Genomic DNA, 20,619 nt, shown 5'->3' on the forward strand with positions numbered 1-20,619 from the left:
CTTGATGGGCCCCTCATATTAATTTCTTCAAGTGGATTTACCCTACACCTCAAGCTCTCATAGATGCCCATCAGATCGTGATAATGTTCCACTTCAGCAGTGCCAGAACATGTGGTTTATGCACGATGGTGCACCAGCACATTTTGCTCAAGTTGTGAATTGGTATCTAACTAGAAGGTATGGTCAATGGTGGATAGGTAGAGGTGGGCTTCTAATGTGAAGCCAGTCGACATCGCTGGACAGTGCAGTGTCGAGTCAGTTTGGTGTGACATAAGCATTGGGAGATCAAAATTGAGAGTAGGAGTGTGCTATAGGCCTAATGACTCTGATGAGTATAATAAGAAACTGTTCGGAGAAATAGAGTGGGCCAGTAAATCAGAGAGTCTTATAATGGGGGATTTTAATTTCCCAGATATTGACTGGAATTTGGGGGCTGGTCACTCACACAGTAGCAAGGCTTTTGTGGATTTATTGGATGATTGTTTTCTACATCAGCATGTTCGGGAGGCAACTAGAGGGAGTAATACTCTTGATTTGATTATCAGTAGTGATTCTTCATGCATTAAGAATCTGCAGATAAATGAACCACTTGGTGGCAGTGATCACAGTGTGCTGAAGTGGGAGTTACTCAAAGAGGTAACTACCATTAGGGGTAAAGGGAAGGGGTATTGCTTTCGTAAAGGCGACTACAATGGACTGAGACAGTATTTAAATTCTATACAGTGGGATCAACTGATGATATTGCCAACAGCAAATTCAAAATGGGAAGCATTCAAAGAACTTATTGTGGAAGCTACTAGGCTTTACATACCAACTAAGAAATATTGTTCAAGGTTTAGGCCTAAATGGTTGTCAGATGAACTAATAAGGCATATGGCAGAGAAGAAAAATGCATGGGATACATACAAATTAACACGTGACACGGACGCCTATGATAGATACAAGTTGATCTGTAACCAAGTTACAAAGGAGGTTAGGCAGGCGAAGGCAGATTACGAGAGATCCTTGGCAAGGGATGCGAAGAAAAACAGCAAAGAGTTCTTTACTTATGTAAACTCTAGAAGGAAGGGGATGAATCAGATTGGTCCACTTGAGATCGATGGGTCAACTGTTGATGACCCTGCTCGGGTAGCTAACAAACTAAATGAATATTTTGCATCGACATTCACACATGAGGAGTTATTCAGCGAGGGGAATGCCAGAGGTGTATTCAACTCTAGCAGTAAGCTAGAGAATCTTGTAATAACTGAGAGCAAAGTGGAGGAGAAATTGTTGAAGATAAACACAAGAAAGGCACCTGGGGTGGATGGGATCTATCCAGTTATATTAAAGGAGGCAGCAAAGGAGGTAAGCAAACCCTTAGCCATAATTATGAGAGCTTCCTTGGACTCAGGGGAGGTACCCATTGACTGGAGATGTGCAAATGTGACCCCAATTCACAAAGGGGGATCAAAGGCTGACACAAGTAATTATAGACCTGTGAGTTTAACTTCTGTTCCCGGAAAATTAATGGAGGCACTGGTGAAAGAAGCACTGCAGGATCATCTAGACAAGACTTCAGTTATAGCTAGGACACAGCATGGTTTTGTTAAGGGGAAGTCTTGCCTGACCAATTTGATTGGATACTATGATGCAGTCACAAAAGAACTGGATGCAGGGAATAACTTTGATATTATATACTTGGATCTTAGAAAGGCTTTTGATACTGTTGCACATGGAAGACTGCTGCACAAATTGGAGCAGTGTGGCATTGGAGGCAAGTTGCTGCTATGGATAAAGGGGTGGTTGAGGGGGAGAAGACAGAGAGTGGTAATCAATGGACACTGCTCATCGTGGACTAATGTTATTAGTGGAGTCCCTCAGGGTTCAGTATTGGGGCCTTTATTGTTTTCTGTATTTATAAATGATATTGATGATGGTATATCAGGCTTAATGTCCAAGTTTGCAGACGATACGAAGGTTGGCAGGGTTGTCAAGGACACTACTGACACTATGCTGCTGCAACAGGATTTGGAAAGGTTGAGCAGATGGGCTTCGAGGTGGCAAATGAAGTTTAACATTGACAAATGTAAAGTACTACATATGGGAAACAGCAACCCCAGAGCAACGTATCAACTCTGTGGTACTACACTGACAGTGGTAGAGAATGAAAGGGACCTGGGGGTGGTGGTGCAGGCAGATATGAAGTTCTCTGAGCAGTGCAGACGAGCTGCAAGAGTAGCTCATGGTGTATTGTCAATGATATATAGGAATTTTTCTAGCAGGGATAAGGAGGTGATTATTCCCTTGTATAAGGCAATGGTCAGGCCACACCTAGAGTACTGTATACAGGCCTGGAGGCCTCATTTCAGGAAGGATGTAGAGCTGCTGGAACGAGTACAGAGAAGGGCAACTAGATTGGTGAATGGGACAAAGGGGTTCTCTTACGAAGAAAGGCTTAAGTTTTGCAAATTACAGTGTCTGGAAACTAGGTACCAGCGGGGTGATCTGATAGAGGTGTACAAAGCCTTGAATGGTTTGAGCATGCTCAATGCTGATGGGATTCTTCCTCTAGCTCAGAAAAATCACCTGAGAGGGCATAAATTCAAATTGAGGAAAGACAGATGTAGGATAGATGTGCGGAAATTTGCCTTTAGCCAGCGGGTGGTTGGTGGGTGGAACAGACTTCCATCCCTTGTCGTGGAAGTTGATAGCCTAAATAAGTTTAAGGCTCAGCTGGACAGGTATTTCGAACGAACAGAGGGGTGAAGTGGAAGTGGTTATTTTTATTTATTTATGTTACTTTTTTTTTTTTTTTTTTGGCTGATGCTGCATAAGCTTGCTTTCTTGCATCAAATGCCTCTACTAATGCTAATGCTAATGTCGCCTCCCAGATCACCAGACTTAACTTCTATGGATTTTTGTATCCGGGGATCATGTAAAAAGCTTGGTGACACTTCTGACATTAACACAGTTGAGGAATTGCATTGTCGGGTTGAAGGAGCCTTTCAGCAAATCAGTAATTACCCAGGAATGCCTTAGAGGATTTGCAACTCAATGCAGAGAAGACTACAAAGTTGCGTATGGATGCAAGGACAGCATTTTGAACACCTTTTGTAACATCTGTAAAATCCTGTGGTGTTGAAACCAAAAATTAAAAATGTATTATCTTATGTTTAATCAAACCACCCTTAGCGAAGGATTCACAACTGTTTGCTAAACTAGTGCTCCTACAGTCAGTGGTGGTTCTTAACAGAAAATGTACATTATCTCAAACGGTTCATTTGCTGCCTGATGTTCATGGGGACCTTTTTTATTTATTTTAGTTTGTACTTTTCATCTTTAAATTATTGGCCATCGTTTTTGGAACACCCTGTATACAATAAATAATTCTATTTACATGTTCGTCAAACATTTCTTTTTTGATCCAATCAATTCAGCAAGCACAGTTGAGTGCTGCACAAGCATGTAGGGGGCATTCCGACTTATTTAGCGTTCTGCGAAACGTAACCCTTACGTAAGTTGGGGAGTTCCTGTATATGATATCAGAATTATTTTTTGCATCCAGTTCCTTGGTTGTTGCATCATAGTATCCAATCAGATTGGTTAGACAAGCTCACCCCTTAATAAATCCATGCTGTGACTGCAGTATACAGCCACTCCCTGACTTATGTAAGGTTTGTGTTCTGCGGAATTCTATGTAAGTTGAATTTTACCTAAGTCGGAATTTCTCTAAATGCTTATGCAGCACTCGCAATTATGCGTCCTGAATTTGATTGAAGCAAAAAAGAAATGTTCGACGAACATGTAAATAGAATTATTTATTCAATTTTTTTTATCTCGTGCAGGAAAAATTACAAAGGTGTACAAAATTACAAAAAGAGAGAGGAGACAAGCATAACATCAGCAAGTTTTACCTGTTGAGTATTGTTGCCAGAATTAACTCTCCAGCTGATAAGCACGCCGCTGCTGCAGAAGTTGAGGGCTGTGGAGATTTAGAAGGGGTTTTTTTCCAACACAGCAAAATTTCTCTGCTGCTGTATAATCAGCACTGGCGATTTCGCCGCATACTTTAATGTTTTTAAAACCAGCGTGATGCTTGAACCACCTTTTAAACCTATTAGACCACCCGTTGCTTGCCATGAATTTGGCTTCAGGTTCGTCATACTTATCCTTAATATCTTCATAAATACTTCTTGCTTTTGCTTGAATGGCCATTGGACTCAGGGGCACTCGCTTCTGAATTTGATTTTACATCCATATTATTAATATCTTTTCCGTCTTCGTCATAGCACCTGGATGCTGTTTTGTGATCAGTGTTGATCTAAATGCGTTGATCCTTTAACATGTTCTTTTATACGCGCACTATCCCTTAAAATAGTATTCACTATTGAAGCAGCAAGAACTAATTCCGTGCAATAAATGACAAACTTTGTCTTGCTTCATACTTCTTAATTAATCATCTTCATTTCTAAATCAATTTTGTTTTGTTTCCTAGCACTGCCAGCACTTGCACTTTCTGTTGGTCCCTTCACCATTGCAATAAGTAAAAAAGTATGAACATTTTTCTGAAAATTTATTTGTTTTTTATATGATTAAAGATTTCAGTGAAGGGGAAACTCATTTCACCATAATACCGTAATGTAAAAACCCACAGAATTCCAGTTACCGGTATTATCACAAATGCAATAAGATCGAGTTTACTACCCATTTATAATAGATTGCGCTAACAGAAAAGCCCAATACCGGAAAGTGCAAATTGTTTTTATTGTTTTGTAGTAGTGACCTCCAGAAGTGCATTTTAGACAAATATCACAAAGGCGTTCAAAATTGATTCCTATAATGGTACATATGTTAACGATGAAAGTGTAGTGCAATTTCCATTAAAAAAAAAATGACCTCTTAGAGAGATAAATAGTTTAGCTACCTAGTGAAAATTTCATCTTCCGAGGTCTTGGATCGAATTACCAAAAAAAACATGTTTTGGGTTCACATTACGATATTTTCAAGATATTTATTCCTCCTACGGGATGCAAAATATGTTTCCACGATTTTTTTTAAGTTTGCACCGGTTGGCAAAAACTTACGTAAAGTTAAATTTCCACAAGTCGAGTATTACATAAGTGGGGGAGTGCTTGTAATTGCATTCCTATCTAGATGGTCCTCCATTACTTTTTTAACCAGTGAATGCATTATTTTCCCTGGGACAGATGTTAAGGTAACAGGTCTTAAATTACTGATGTCACTTTGTGACCCCCCCCCCCCTTTGTGAATTAGGGATACATTTGCACATCTTCAGTCCATAGGAACCTTCCCTGATTCCAAGGATGCTCTCATGATTATAGTTAAGGGTATGTTTATCTCCTTTGCTGCCTTCCTTATTATAATTGGATAGATTCCATCTACCAGGTGACTTTTTTTTATGTTCAGCTTCAACAATTTCTCTTTGACTTTCCTTTCAGTTATCACAAAGTCATTTAGCTTTCCTGTTGGAGTTTGTAAACTTCTGGCTTCCCCTCCTGTACAGAATTCCTCACGTGTGAATGTAGATGCAAAATATCTATTCAATTTTTCAGCAACCCGAGCAGGGTCATCAACAGTTACCCCACTGACATCAAGTGTCCCAATGTGATTCAGCTCCCTCTTTTTACTATTAATATAAGCATAGAAGTCTTTGCTGTTTTTCTTTGCATTTTTTGCCAGAGACTTCTCATAATCTGCCTTTGCTTGCCTAACATCCTTTGTGACTTGATTACAGACTAATTTATATCTACCATAGGCTTCTGTATCACATGATAATTTATATGCATCCCATGCACTTTTCTTTACTGCCACGTGTCTCAGCAGATCATTTGACATCTATTTAGGTATTTCTTGAACGGTATTTCTTTTTTGGTATAAGCCTAGTAGCTTTCATTGATTACTTCCCCGAATGCTTCCCATTTAGAATTTGTTGTTGGTAACATCATCAGCTGGACCCACTGCATGGTATTTAAAAATTGTCTGAGATCACTGTAGTCATCCTTACAAAGGCAAAAGCCTTTCCCTATACCCTTGATGGTAGTTATTTATGTCTCTAATTAAATTCCACATTAGTATACTGTTGTTGCTGCCATCCAGTGGGTCGTTTACATGCAGATTATTAATGCATGAAGAATCAACTCTGAAAATGAGATTAAGAGTATGGCTTCTTTTTGTTGCTTTTCTAACATGTTGCCGTAGAAAACAGTCATTGAGTAAATCTGTTAAATCTTGCTGGTGTGTGAGGGATCAATCCACAAATTCCAGTCAACATCTGGAAAGTTAAAATCCCCCATTATTAGACATTCTGATTTGCTGGCCCACTCTATTTTCTGTATAGCTGTTTGGTATACTCATCACAATCATAAGGCCTATAGCTTATTCATTCTGCCAGTTTTGTTTTCCCAGTGCTATATCACACCAAAATTGACTCAACGTTGTACTGGTCACACTGTCAACTGGATGAACTGCCTTAGATTTAATATGCTTCTTAACTAAGAGCATAACCCCACCTCACCCCACCCCATCCTGTCCTGTCTGTGTATGTTTTTTATTGTTTAACTTTATTTCAAAGTTTCTAATACATACAAAAAACACAGTAACTGTTTAAATTTTAAATTGTGTGGGATACAATCTTGGGGGAAAAAACTTAAATTTAATGGAAATTAAATAAACTTTTTTGTTTTTTTAAAAAGAAATTTATTAAAATTTATTATTTATTAAAATTTATTAAATTGATGTTGAATTTGCCACTAGGCAAATTGAACAACAATTTAATTGAGATTTCCAGACCTGTATGAAGTATTCTAAGATATGGACTGACCATTGCTTTATACAGTGGAATAATTACCTCCTTATCCCTGCTGGCAACATTCCTGTATGTCATTGACAAACACTATGAGGTGTAGTAGCAGTCTGTCTGCACTGCTTAGAGAATTCAAAATATGACTGTACAGTTATCTTTAGGTCTCTTTCTTTCTCCACCCACTTTGTAGAGAACGAAAGAGACCTAGTATGGTACCATTCAATCAGTATGTTATTCTGGGATTGCTGCTGCTCATATGCAGTACATTGCATTTGTCAACACTAAACTTCACTTTACACTTCTCAGCCAATTTGCCTAATTTTTCTAGGTCTTGTTGCAGTAGCATACCCTGATTCCTGTTATTAACCACTCTTCCAATCTTTGTATCATTTTCTGAATGAATTAATCTTCAGATATATAGGAATCTAATATTAACAAGTATCTTCTGCCTTCTTTTTATATTTTGGGCTCTAATAATCTCTTGTGTTTGTAAAAAGTTGATTCAACTATTTTGTATTCTTTTTAAGGTATTGTAATGCTCATTTAAACTTATTATTATGAATATCTGTCGATAGCACTACACATTTTTTGTATATATGCTTTTTATGTTGAAATATATGAAATATGTTGTTTTTAATATTAAAAATAATTTATATATTAATTATATTTTTACATTAATTATATTTTTACTATTAATAGTTTTCAGTATTTACATTTTATACTTTTCTGTTTACATCAATATGTCTAAGTAGATTCAATCTTTACGTATATCAAGATGATATAATGGATTTTTAAATCAAAAAAATTGTCCTGCCCTTTATATTGTAAGATAATTATGAATTATTGTTTCAGATCCCATGGAGCAATCCCAACTAACACATTTTGATGATACTCCTCAAAATTTGAGAATAACAGTAAGCAAGACAAAAAAATCTGTAGCTATGTTAGATGACTTTCCAGATGCAATTGAAAGTGAAGTTAGCCCTAGGTTGAAAGATGAATTCAGAAAGGTAAGAATAAATTTTAGGGTATTAACACGTTGACTGCTATGGCTTATTTGGGTGAACAGGTCTCTGACGCTAATTAAATTATTCAAAACCCAAATTATAATATATATTCATCACCAGAATTCCTAAAAAAAGCTTATTTTTATAAAAAAAAAAAAAAAAAAAAAGCTTCTCGAATTATCTCGTAGTTGGCTTTTGTAATAGAAAATTCCTCATTGCAGCCAAACAAGTTAACTTGAGACGTATTGTTACCTGTAGAATTCAGTGCTGTGCGTAAATCCGTAGTAGTGACATAAACTCTGTTGTTTATGTATGTTGTATTTAGTTTTACGTGTTTCTAAAAAAAAGAACCTAAAACATGGATAAGAAGAAACCACTGACTGAAGAAGAGCTTGAGTTGTATGCTAATATGAGTGACTCCGAATTTTAAGAGATTTTTGACAAGCCGTATGCTTCTGGTTCCGACAGTTACAATTATGAACCTTCTACCGATTCAAGTGAGGATAGCGAAGGTGAAACCAGTTCCCAGCCTGAAGATAATCCTAGTTCTCCACAGACAAGTACGTCAAATAATGATAATTTGTGGAATGAGATGGCACAAGATCCTCCACAATTTATTTTTGAAGAGAATGTTGGGTTGAAAATGGACACAACAGAACTTAGTGTACAAAAAACTGGTAGAGCTATATTTTTGGGAAGAATTTCTTACATTATTAGTGGAACAAACTAATTTATACGCTAGGCAAGAAATTGAAAAATGTGGACAATCTCAAAAATGTGCCAGGTTGTCAAAATGGAAGGACACTGACATCTCAGAAATGAAAGTGTTTCTTGGACTCTTGTTGCAAATGGGTCCTTGTTCTTTTCCTTCAATAGAACATTACTGGAGTACAAGTGCATTCTATAATGTTATGTTTTGGCAATCTTTTATGAGTCGAAATAAATTCCAGTTGATATTATGATATTTTCACTTTGCAGATAACTCATTACAATCTTCTGACAGGCTGTACAAGGTAAGACAGAATTCGAACCATTTCAATAATGTTATGTGCAATAATTATTACCGGATAAAAGCATCTGTATTGACAAGTTTATGATGTTGTGGCGTGGGAGACTGAATTTCCGCTAGTACATGAAAAATAAAAAGCACAAATGCGGAATCAGACTTTACGAACTGTGCAAGTTCAATGGCCCTGTTATGAAAATAAAACTTTACTCAGGTAAATCAGAAGAAACTGAACAAAACAGGTCATACTGCTGAAGTTGTGCTATACTTGCTTCAGGAGTACTTAGACAAGGGATATGTAGTGTATATGGACAATTTTTATAATTCTGTTGTTCTGACGAAATTGTTGTCTGCCCGAAAAACTTATGTATGTGGAACATTATGCACCAACAGAAAAGTAAATCCAAAAGATCTGGTGATGAGAAAATTGAAGAAGTTGCATGACAATGAAATGGCCCTATTGTAGTTTGTAAGTGGAGGGATAAAAGAGAAGTTCTCACTATTTCTAACAAACATGTTGTTCAAATGGTCGAGGTACGTAACTGGAATGGAAAAATTTTGATAAAACCTAACATAATTCAAGATTACAATAGCGGAATGTCCGGCATAGATCGATCGGATCAAATGCTGTCATATTATTCAGTGCTAAGAAAAACCATCAGATGACTGAAAAAAATTACATTATATATTTTAGAAATATATGTACACAACACATACATCCTTTTCCTTCAAGTTACAGGTTCCACCATAAAATCTCTAAAATTCAGAGAAACATTCATTGAATCTTTGATTGGAAAAAATATTCTAAACGTTCCAAAGAAGATTAGGTCAGAATGCAACATTCATTATTTAGAGGTAATACCACCAACTGAAAAAAAAGCACACCCGACCAAGCTGTGTCGAGTATGTACCAGAAATAAAAAATTCCGAGAAGCACGCTATTACTGTCCAATGTGCCAAGAAAAGCCTGCTCTTTGTGTATTGCAAAGAAACATTATAATATTATCGTGAGTTTTAGTAATACACTTTTCTTTATGTATTTGTAAATAAAATATATATATTTTTTTTGTGAATAAATTTTCTGTTTTCTGACACCATGGGAAGATTGATTTTTCATTCTTATCCCAGAAGCCCACTATCCATCAGTTGCATGTATTTGCTACAAATATACTCGTAGCTGCACCTGAAAGGCAAGTCATACCAGTCCAAGTTAACTCATAGGCGGCGTCCCGGGCCAGATCATTAAATATGAGTTAACTCGTATTTGCAACCTCTGGTTTTGGCCTTTGTTATCCCTAAGTATTGATAAAATCATTTGTATGAGGAGTGGTATCAAAGTAATGCCTCCTATTTTTTTCCTCATAAAATTTACAACTATGCCTTTTACATCAATTAATCCTTATTCATTAATAAACACAGTTATTTTTCCACAAAGTCGCCATAATTTTCTATGCACTCCCGCCATCTCTGAGTCAGACGCTGTGTTCCAATCCTGTAAAAGTCCTTACTCTTGCTCCAGAGGGTTTGCAAACACTGTGCTTGAGCTCATCATCTGAAAAATGGGTTTCACAGAGGGCATCCATCACCAGGCCGAAGAGGTGATAGTTGGAAGGTATAAGATCCAGGCTATGAGAAGCATGAGGAAGAATGGTGCACCCAGTTTTGCAATGGCCTCTGTCATGTGCAGACTGGTGTGGTATCATGAATTGTCATGGAGAAGAAGAACCTCATTAAGGTTTTGTCCAGTCAAACTATGGATGTGGGCTTTCAACTTCTTCAAAATTTTCACATCGATCTGAGTTGATTGTAGTGCCATGCTCCAAGAAGTCCACAAGCAAGACCCCATCTTTGTCTCAAAACACTGTCGCTGTGACTTTGCCGACAGAAGGCAGTCTTTCGAACTTCTTGCACAGTGAATTTTGATGGTGCCACTCCATTGACCTTTTCTTTGTTTCAGGGTCAGAATGGACCCAGGTTTCGTCACCTGTGATTATATGAAAGAAAAATCTCTCCTTCACTCTCGTAGTGCTGGAGAAGTTCCATACAGATGACTTTCCGGGCTTCTTTGTGCTTGTGTGTCAGCATTTTTGGGACCAACCAGGTACAAACCTTGTAGCCTAGTTCCTTTATGATGGTTATCATAGCAGGGTTCCCCCAACCTATTGCATCACATAATTTGCAAGTTGTGATGCAGTGGTCCTCTTTTATCAGTGCGTTGATCTGTCTCTTGTCTGTTGTCACTGACCATATTATATTATATATAATTTTATTATATAATATTTTATTTATATATAATTTTATTATATATATAATTTTTTTATAATAGTCTATATAAATATATACAAGTTAGATTATTGTTTAGAGCAGTGATCCCCAAAGCTTTTGGTTAGAAAGCTTTATTATGAATTAGATTGAATTTTGCCAGTTGGATGGGAAGGCTGAAATTAGTGTGGCTTCTAATTTCAGCCTTTGTCATCCAACGTGTAATTGATTCATATAATGTAATTATCTTGCAGAGTTTGTTTATTTGTACTGGAACAGCAAGCAGCATAGCAGGACATGAAATTGCAGAAACAATACATATAATTCTTCTGTATAGCCAAAGAATAGATTGTTTACTCAAGACTAGAGGATAGACCCAAGAGAGAGATCGAGTCAGTCGTTGTGTTTTGAATCATTAGCAACAGAGACTGCAGTAAGTGATATGATTGGTAAAGTGATCACTTTGAACAGTTTCTGAAGATGGGCATTATGTGGAATTGTTAAAATTTACATGCATGATGCAGATTCACAAGAGTTTTTTTTTTTTCTTCAAGAATTTTAACTGGTGATGAAATGTGGATTAGTTATGGGATCAGAAACAAAACAGGAGTTCATGGAATGGGAACACTGCAGGTCATTACCAGGGTTCCCTCTAATCTCCAAGGATGTGCAGTGATTTTGGAAGTGCAACACACTAAATTTTTTGAGCATGCACTACATTCTGGAATGCAGCCAAACATGGCCACACCTGGATTCCAGCCTGCCAGGAAGGATTCCTAAATTTCTTTTGCTTTGTATCTGTTAGGAACCATATGTGCAAGATAAACTTAAATTGTTTTGTGGAAGGACCACAAAACAATTCAAGGAAATTATTTTTCTGGGGAAAATGTATCTTCTAACCCTTCCTGATAGGAGATCATTTTCTAAGGATGCATGAGAGGCATTATAAGTTTTATTTTCTGAATATTTAATCTGTTGTTTTTAAAATTTAAAACTGTCAGGAATAGCTTTTATAAAGTTAATTCTATATTTGTAAAATCTATTTAATCTAACAGTTAATTATTAATCTAACAGTTAATCTATTATTAAATTATTTTTCCAGTTCATGTGAAAAATCACATGTAATTATTATCATTGGTGATTATATTGTAATCATTAATTATGTATGGTTACCAGCTGCAGAACAGCGTAAGGTAAGCATACAAAGTGATACTCATTCCATGCACTGAGGAAAAAAATTAGAGGGAACTATGGTCACCATTACCCAAAGATTTCCAAACTCATTCCCCACTGGGATGATCCTCACCACAATTTTTTGTGATGTGGGAGAAATTCTTTTGATAGCCTACATGCTGTATAAGAAAACAGTCACAGAACAGAAGCATAGATGCCTGTGCTGCAGTTCTCAGGCTGCTCTCAAAAATTTAAGAGGGGTCATAAAGGAACAGAGAAGAGGGAAATTAACATGGTGTCTTGTTTCTGCTTGACAATGCTCATGTACACAAGTCCCATAAAACAATTGCTGCTCTGAGGGATTGTGGATTCCAAGTGTTAAATTATCCACCCTAGAGCTCAGATATAGCCCTCCTCGGCAATTATATCTCCTCCAGAAATTCAAAGAAACACTTGCATGGATGTTAGTTTTCAAGTGATGACAATCACGAGGAAACTGTAAATGACTTTTTAAGAGACGAGAAGAGGCATTTTACATTTTTTTAAATTTTTATTTCAGTTATTTCCTCTGTGCCTTCAAAATGGAGTATGCACGTTGAACTCGAGGAGATGTATATTGAGAAAAAAAAATAGGCTATGTTGTTTCTTTATTACTAAGGTAGATAACTTTTTGAGTGACCCTCAATTTAGGGATCTCTGGAATAGATTAAAGTATCTTTGTTTCTTTTTATATGCTTTATTTAAGACTCTTGTTTTATAATTTTAGGTGTTGTTTAAACATCCAAAGGGAATCTGGGGAATACAATTTTCAGAAGAGTATAAGGTATTATTTTTATATATTATAATTGCTATTATGATTCTTATTTTTATCTTTTGTTTTCATAGTTGATATTACAATATTTCAGGCTTGATATATTTTTGATTAGCTGTGATGTGTAGATGCTGTCCAAAGTTGCATTTGTGTTTTCTGCACTTGCTATCATAGTTGTGGAATTAGTTCTGCTGATTTCCAAGATGTACCTCCAGTGGCACAGTGGCATTCTAATACAGTGTGATAAATTACATTCATAATTATATTATTTTGTTTTAACTCTATAGAAGGTGCACTATAGAATCCAGTTCATCACAGCTAATTAAATTTAAATGTTAAAACATCTGTTTTAATTTTTTTTGTGTGAATTTTAATGTTTCAAGTATGGACTCTGATTTAGATTTGCATCATTAATTATTTATGAATTGTCAGTTACAAATATAGCCACAAAAAAAAATGTTGGTATGCAAAATGCACCACATGCCCATTTGTGTATGGTTTTTTTTTCCCCCACTGTCTGGAAGTGAGGTAGTTGGGAAATTGGCAACATAAAAATTGCACCGTTTTTTTAAATTAATTTTTTTTCTTCTGCTCCCATGGTGATTCAACAAGGTGCCATATATATCTTTCACTGGTGGAGGAGGACATAAGGTATAATCGTGTCAGATGGCACCTGGGATTTCTCCCATCTCCACTTGTGTTCGCTGTATCGAGGACAGTGCACTGTCAAGCCAGTGACTTGTAAGTCTGTGGGCCATGTCTATGCAGTGTGATGTGTTGTGCCCATTGTTTGTCTGGCTTATTGGCCGCCAGGCTCCTAGTGGGGCCCGAGTGGAGGCTAGCCGGGTGTGTCCAGTACAATGAGTTGCTCTGGCAGGTCCTGCCACCTAGTTTCCTGGAATTTCAGTGGCTAGGACCTAAAAAAAAAATAAAAAATTTACGTGTTTGACATTAATGCTTAATGGGATTGCTGTTAGGAAATCGCTGGTTGGGGTTGAATGTTAGCGAGATGTGTTAAAAGGCCTAATAAGTCTGGAAAAGTTTTGATGTTATTAAATTTAGACATGTGAGGCTATATGCTAGATAAAAGATAGTGTTAGTTGTCTTAGATATTTACATGAAACCCGGAAGAATTTAGACGTTGATTAGAATTTGACGGCATTGTTAAGGAGTGTACTCGGTCGGTTTAGTGAGAGGGGGGTGGAGGGCAGTGGAGACGACCTCCACCAGGGAGGGGAGGAGACAGAGACCTATCTCATCCCTCCCCTGCCGTGGGATGGGTTTTAAAGGTAACTGGGTTAGAGCACCCAGTTCAGATCACCAATGTCATGTTGGCAGCAAAGCCGCAGTATGTCTTTGTCGGTGATAATTGTCATGTCCATGTAGTGCCGAATCTGGTAAGAAGGTCAAGCTGCCCATCCTGCTCTGGGGGTGGGATATGTTAGCTGGCAGCGGGAACCCACCAGGCAAAGGGGTGGGGGAGAGACAGATTTACTTCATTCATAATCTGCATTCTCAGTGGTGCCTCCGTAGCCAGGTGGGAAGGAGCAGCAGTGCGTAGTTGCTAATGCTCCTAAAAACCAAATAACAAACAAACAAACAAACATCATTCTCAGTCTACTTGCATTTTTTTTTATTACTTTTTTTCTTATTTTATAATTTGTTTTCCCCAAAGTTATATATATATATATTTATATATATATATATACAGGGTGTCTCGAATATATTGGTACAAACGTTTAGGTGCGGTAGGTAACATCTAAAGGAATGTGAATTGCATGGGAACCCATAACTGGAAACGTCACCGTAAGTCGGTAGACTACGCTGTTCATCAGTTCGCGAAAGGGAAAATTTCTGGTTTACTCATTCAAGCAGTAGTCGCTGCACGAAGAGCATGCATCTATATACGAACTGTGAGCTGGCAGAAATGCACCTAGTGTATGGATTAGCAGAGAGCAACGGACGAGCCGCTCAATGAATTTATGGAGAACACTTCCCAGACAGACATGTATCGGACCACCGTTTGTTTGCACATGTGCATCAAAATTTGTGCGATGATTATGGGTCATTTAGAGATAACAGGAGTATTGCAGGCAGACCACATTCGCGTGAACTCCCGCCATGGAAAAAAGTATGTTGAATGCCATCCAGAATAATCCTACTGCCAGCACATGTGCCGTTGCCTCTGCCTTAGTAGTGTCTTGTTGCAGTGTACAGCATGTCTGGCATGACGATTCCTTACACCCCTTTCATCTCCAAAGGGTTCAGTTACTGCTCCCCCAAGATAATCCTGCACGTGTAGCTTTTGCGCAGTGGTTTCTCCAAGAAAGTGTTCAAGACTTGAATTTTCCAGCCTATGTTTTGTTCACAGATGAGGCTTATTTCACTCGGGAAGGCTTATTCAATCAGCGCAATGCTCATGTATGGGCTCACGACAACCTACATGGTGTGTGCCCCCATGCAGCACGACATCGCTTCGCAATAAATGTGTGGGCAGGTATGGTCTGTGACTGCTTAGTCGGCCCATACCTGTTACCATCCTGCATGAACTCTGCTAAATATCGGATCTTTCTTGAACATGTTCTACCAGGGTTACTTGACGATGTTCCAGCAAATGTGAGATGCAACATTTGGTTTCAACATGACGGGGTGCCTGCCCATTATGGAAGGGGTGTGTTCATGACCTTTTGAACAGGCATTTTCGGTGTCGATGGATTGGCCGTGGTGGACCCGTTGCCTGGCCCACATGATCACCTGATTTATCGAGCCTTGATTTCTTTCTTGGGGGGGCCCTCAAATCTATCGTGTATGAATCACCTGTGGAGACGTAAATGGATCTCGTGGCGAGACTTGTCTGCGCTGCTGCTACTGTCAAAGAAACTCCAGGTGTGTTCGACCGTGTCCGCCAATCCATGCTGCATCGGTGTCACGCATGCATCACATCTCATGGTGGAACCTTCGAGCATCTGTTGTAACATCATGAAATGCATCCATCTCGTACTACATTGTTAATATTATGTCAAATAAATTTTTGCCACTAATTACTGTCTTGTGTCATTTCTGCTTCTTGTGGCTACTACTTTCCTGTGATGTTTCCGGTTATGGGTTCCTGTGCAATTCACATTCCTTTAGATGTTACCTACCTCTCCTAAACATTTGTACCAATATTTTTGAGACACCCTGTGTGTGTGTATATATATATATATATATATATATATATATATAGTATTGGTGTAAATACACCATAGTTAACCCATAAACTTGAACTTTGTATGTAGCGTAGAAGGCATCGTTTTAATTGTATCTCATATTGTGGTTGCCTTCACAACGAGATAGCTGTTATTTATTTTCAGCAGTACCACTCACCCAGATGATCGTTTCGAAGCTATTGGGCTTAATCATCAGTGGGCAGGCAGGTACCCAGGTAATGCAACAAGCTATCACAGTTGCAAAGTTATATCCACATTATGAGAGATAGTTATAGTTAATTATCAAAACCCATAAGGATTATGCCTTGTGCATTTCGTTTTCAAAAAAAAAAATATATATATATATATATTTTTTTTCCACTTACACTCATTCATCTTTTTCTCACACACCAGGGGGATGTAATGTAAATTTAAATACTAATTAAAACTAGGGTTAGTGTGTACTTAACTGTAGCATTTATAGTTTGTGTTCTTTTTCGAACATACAGTCAGTCCTCATATAACACGTGTTTACACTACACGAATTCGATCATACATGATTTATAAATAGGGGAACGGTATAACCCAAACCGAATTCGCTTATGCATGATTCTCCTTTGTGTTTACAAGAAATGGCAGTCGAATGTGGAATCACCCCAACTGAACGCAACACGATAGGAATGAAGAGAACATTCTGAAAATGTATTTGTTTTTTTTATATCAGTGAAGGGAAAACACATCTCACCATAATAACGTAAAAACCCACACAATTTCAGCTATCGGTATTTATAACAGATTTCACTAGCGGAAACGCAACTGGAAATTGTTTTTATTGTTTTATGGTAGTAACCCCCAGAAAAGTGCTTCAGTAAAATGTGAGCTAGTGAGGTGTTAATAGAGTTGTCTCTGCCTTTACGGTGTTGTTTATTCAGTTGCTACATGCGCGCAGCTTTGTTTATGTGTATCAAGCGTGCCTCCTCATTTTGTAATTGTGTTTTATTCCCTAAAAATGAATAAAATACTTAAAAGGTGTGAAAAGGAAATGTCCTGGTGAAGACATTACAGATTCAGAGAGAAAAAGAAAAGCAATATCGATAAACGGAGGCGGACTGGGTCAAAAATTGTTACCCAGGAAAATTTGTAGTGGCCTCATACTAGCGTTTATGGCCAAAATCACACCGGCCTCCGGTCCACCGGGGTTTCCCCGGTAAGGCTTATGGGGCCAGTCCACCTCTGTCGATTGAGAAAACGCTTTGAGCGAAATGAAAGACAATGTGATATTGCACGTGCTACAGCCCTAAACGAGGCAATGCTGAGATTACAAAGAATGCAGAGAAAATAAAAACAACTTTCATAGCAGGAACAACTCAAAGTGTAATTAAAATCCATTAGATTAAGACACAAGGAATTGGAAGAGATGGAACGGCTGTCATCCGTTTGGATAGAAAATCAAACAAAAAACAAGTTTGCTTACGATAGAAGCAAAAGCATTAGCAATATTTTATTACATAATAGTCGTAATAAAATACTTACGTATTTTATTACGATAATTTATTGTGTTTGGTAATGTTTTGGTTACAAATGTGTTTACATTTGTAGCCAAAACTTTACCAAACACAATAAATGGGTGGTCGGCAGGTGCCTCCGTAGCCAGGTGGGCAGGAGCAGCAGTGCATAGCACGTGCTTCTTGATTAGACCGGGGTTCGAGCCTGTGACCACCAAATACGGAGGATGCGGAAAGGTCAGGGAATGACCACCGCATATCCCCGGAGCAATATGGCCTTAGTTGCTAATGCTCCTAAAAACCAAAAATAACATAACAAATAACTTGGGTGGTCGGCACCTAACCCTATTTTTCCCATAGGGCCTGTTGTTTATATTGCACGATTTTGCATTGCACGAGAGTTTCTAGAAACACAACTATCATGCTATACGAGGACTGACTGTATTGAAAATACCAGCATTTTATACAAGGATGGTGCAGCAAGTTCATAAATGGCTGAATTGATACTGAACACTGCAATAAAAACTTTTCTTAGTTTCCATAATCTGCCATTGTACTTCCTATGAACTGCAATTCACTTTTCCTATTGGTGCTCAAATCTTTTTGTTGTGCACACATTTTTCTGTCCGAGTGACGAATTTTTAAAGACTTTTTTTTGGACTGTAGGCAAAGTAAACAGAGAGAGAGAGTGAGGTTTTTCCTGTGAGTTTGAGTTTTTCATTGAACACAACATGCAAATTGGCATCTGAAGAGAGTTTTACAGTTATTATACATGATAAAGATCATATCTAGTACTGGTGAACTGTCAGACTATGAATAAAAGTAGTTAACTCATTATGAAACCTCTAACAACCAATAAACCTTTTGCAGTGGTATCTTTTGTTGCATTCAGATCAATAAACAACTTTACTGGCATCATCATTCCAAACCAAAAAGAAATAATCATAAAATTGATGTAGTTTTGAACGAGAATAGTTATCAACATGTTTTTATTTTTAGATTCAAGCTAGAGTTTCTTTTTCAGGGTGGTTAGTGATATTGATGTACAGCAATACCCCGCATACAGTGATAATTGGTACAGAAACTGTTCTGTGTTATGTGAAACCGTGCTGATTGAGGTATAATTATAATGGGTTTTAATTGAATGCGTACCAGAGAAACGTCCATAAACAAATTATAATAAATCTATAAACAATTTACACTTGATAGCCAATTAAAAGGTTTGAAATAAAAAATATTACAAAAATTTTATTAATGAAAAGATAAAAAAAACTTTATTGTTTATTTAAGTATTTCAGTAATGAAGTCTGGTGAAATTGTCTCTTCTTTTTCTTAGCGTACAAGCCTTTGTGGCATCAAATCCTATCTTGATGCTGTGTTCAACATTCAGATCTCCATTCATAATCGCCTTGCAGGCCATATAAACCCCCTGAAAAAACTTTCTCCAATTCTTCTGTTGAAAATTATTTTGGTGCTACTTCAGTGTCATTCACTTCAGAATTGTTTTCCTTTTCTTCATATTCAGTTTGCTCGTCAATTTCAAGAAGAGTTGCATCATCTAAGTCACATGCAAGTCAATGCAGTCACGTACTTTGGCAGTTCCCAAAGTTTCAAATCCCAAGTCTTTTCCAATCTTCACAATATCTTCGGCAATTATCTGAACTTGCAATTCAAAACCAGTGAAATCATTTGCCAAATGGGGCAAAATATGCTGCCAAACAGAATGCATGGTGTTGTTGTTGTTGGCAGTGATTTCAAGATGCATATATATTTTCAATTGTATTTAAAGGGATAAAAAATAAATTGTGAAATGAAAAGTTTGAAAAGCTATCACGTCATCTTGTCAGGATGGAATTAAGAATGCTGAACACTGTTGTACTTTGCTGCTGACTGCCTGAGGGGAGCTATTGGCACATCTGCATGTGAGACAAAGTTGGCACCACAGCATATATGTATGCATACCTAGGCTGCGACAACACAGCATATGCATATATTTCATGGTACGAATGGGTTTTAATATGTACAGTTCATTTGACTTATAATTAATTGTAAACCGTGTTATAGTGAAACCCGTGCTGTTTGAAGCCGTGCTAAGCGAGGTATTACTGTATATATTTGTAGAGTGTAGTTGCAGTCTATGTTCATTCCATATAAGGTCCTGTAAATCTGTTTCATATTGAATTACTGAATGATTTTTTTTCTTCTCCATCTTATGAGATATGCAAAATGGTTTTCATCATTGGTTGTGAAAGCTAACAATTTTTTTTTTTAGCTTTCAACCACTGATATCAAGATGGCTTTCTTTGTGATGGAATACAGTCTTTTGTAAAGACATTAACTATTGCTGTTGTGCTTTGTCAGAATTAGTAATTTCATTATTGGCTCACTCTTTGATTGTTATTATTCCACTTTTTTTGTTAACGTCAAGGGGTGGTGGGGAGGCAGTTTCATTGTTAAGTTGCATCCCAAAACAAAATTTATTATGTTAGTGTGTATTTTTTCTCAAAATAATATCACATAATATAGATAATCAGTCAATTTTGATAGCATTTATATTATTTATTTATTTTTAAATCCAATAGCTAGACCAATTATTCATGTTCTAAACTCCAGTATAAGATAATGTTAGAGCAGAGCAGTTAGAGTTTTCTTTTATAGGTTTCATTATCAGGTTTTTTAAATTTTTGCAAAGTGGGTATTTTATTAATATTTGAGTTCATGGGACATCCTCCTGCTCCAAAAATTGGTATAATTGTATAATTTTAAGAATACTGCTTTTGGCTTGCAGTTTATTTTTTATAGGAAATGTATAAAATGTGGTCATCCTACCATATCAGTTTGCAGAAATTCAAACCAGTTCAT

At 37.2% G+C, this 20,619-nt stretch overlaps 1 protein-coding gene across 2 annotated transcripts in view; it reads left to right on the forward strand.

Moving 5' to 3' along the window:
• The window catches only part of LOC150083889 (tudor domain-containing protein 5-like), a 286,816-nt gene that overhangs the window by 23,629 nt on the left and 242,568 nt on the right, over positions 1 to 20,619 (forward strand). For both annotated transcript variants that reach the window (XM_090374933.1, XM_090374932.1), the window contains exons 2-3: positions 7,658 to 7,815; positions 13,020 to 13,076. In XM_090374933.1, the coding sequence (XP_090231059.1) occupies positions 7,663 to 7,815; positions 13,020 to 13,076 (210 nt within the window). In that variant the 5' untranslated portion in view covers positions 7,658 to 7,662. The remainder of the gene's footprint in view (positions 1 to 7,657; positions 7,816 to 13,019; positions 13,077 to 20,619) is intronic.

Source organism: Mastigoproctus giganteus, chromosome 6 (genome assembly GCF_048544385.1).
Source record: "Mastigoproctus giganteus isolate SK-2022 chromosome 6, ASM4854438v1, whole genome shotgun sequence".
NCBI classification, from domain to species: Eukaryota; Metazoa; Arthropoda; class Arachnida; order Uropygi; family Thelyphonidae; genus Mastigoproctus; species Mastigoproctus giganteus.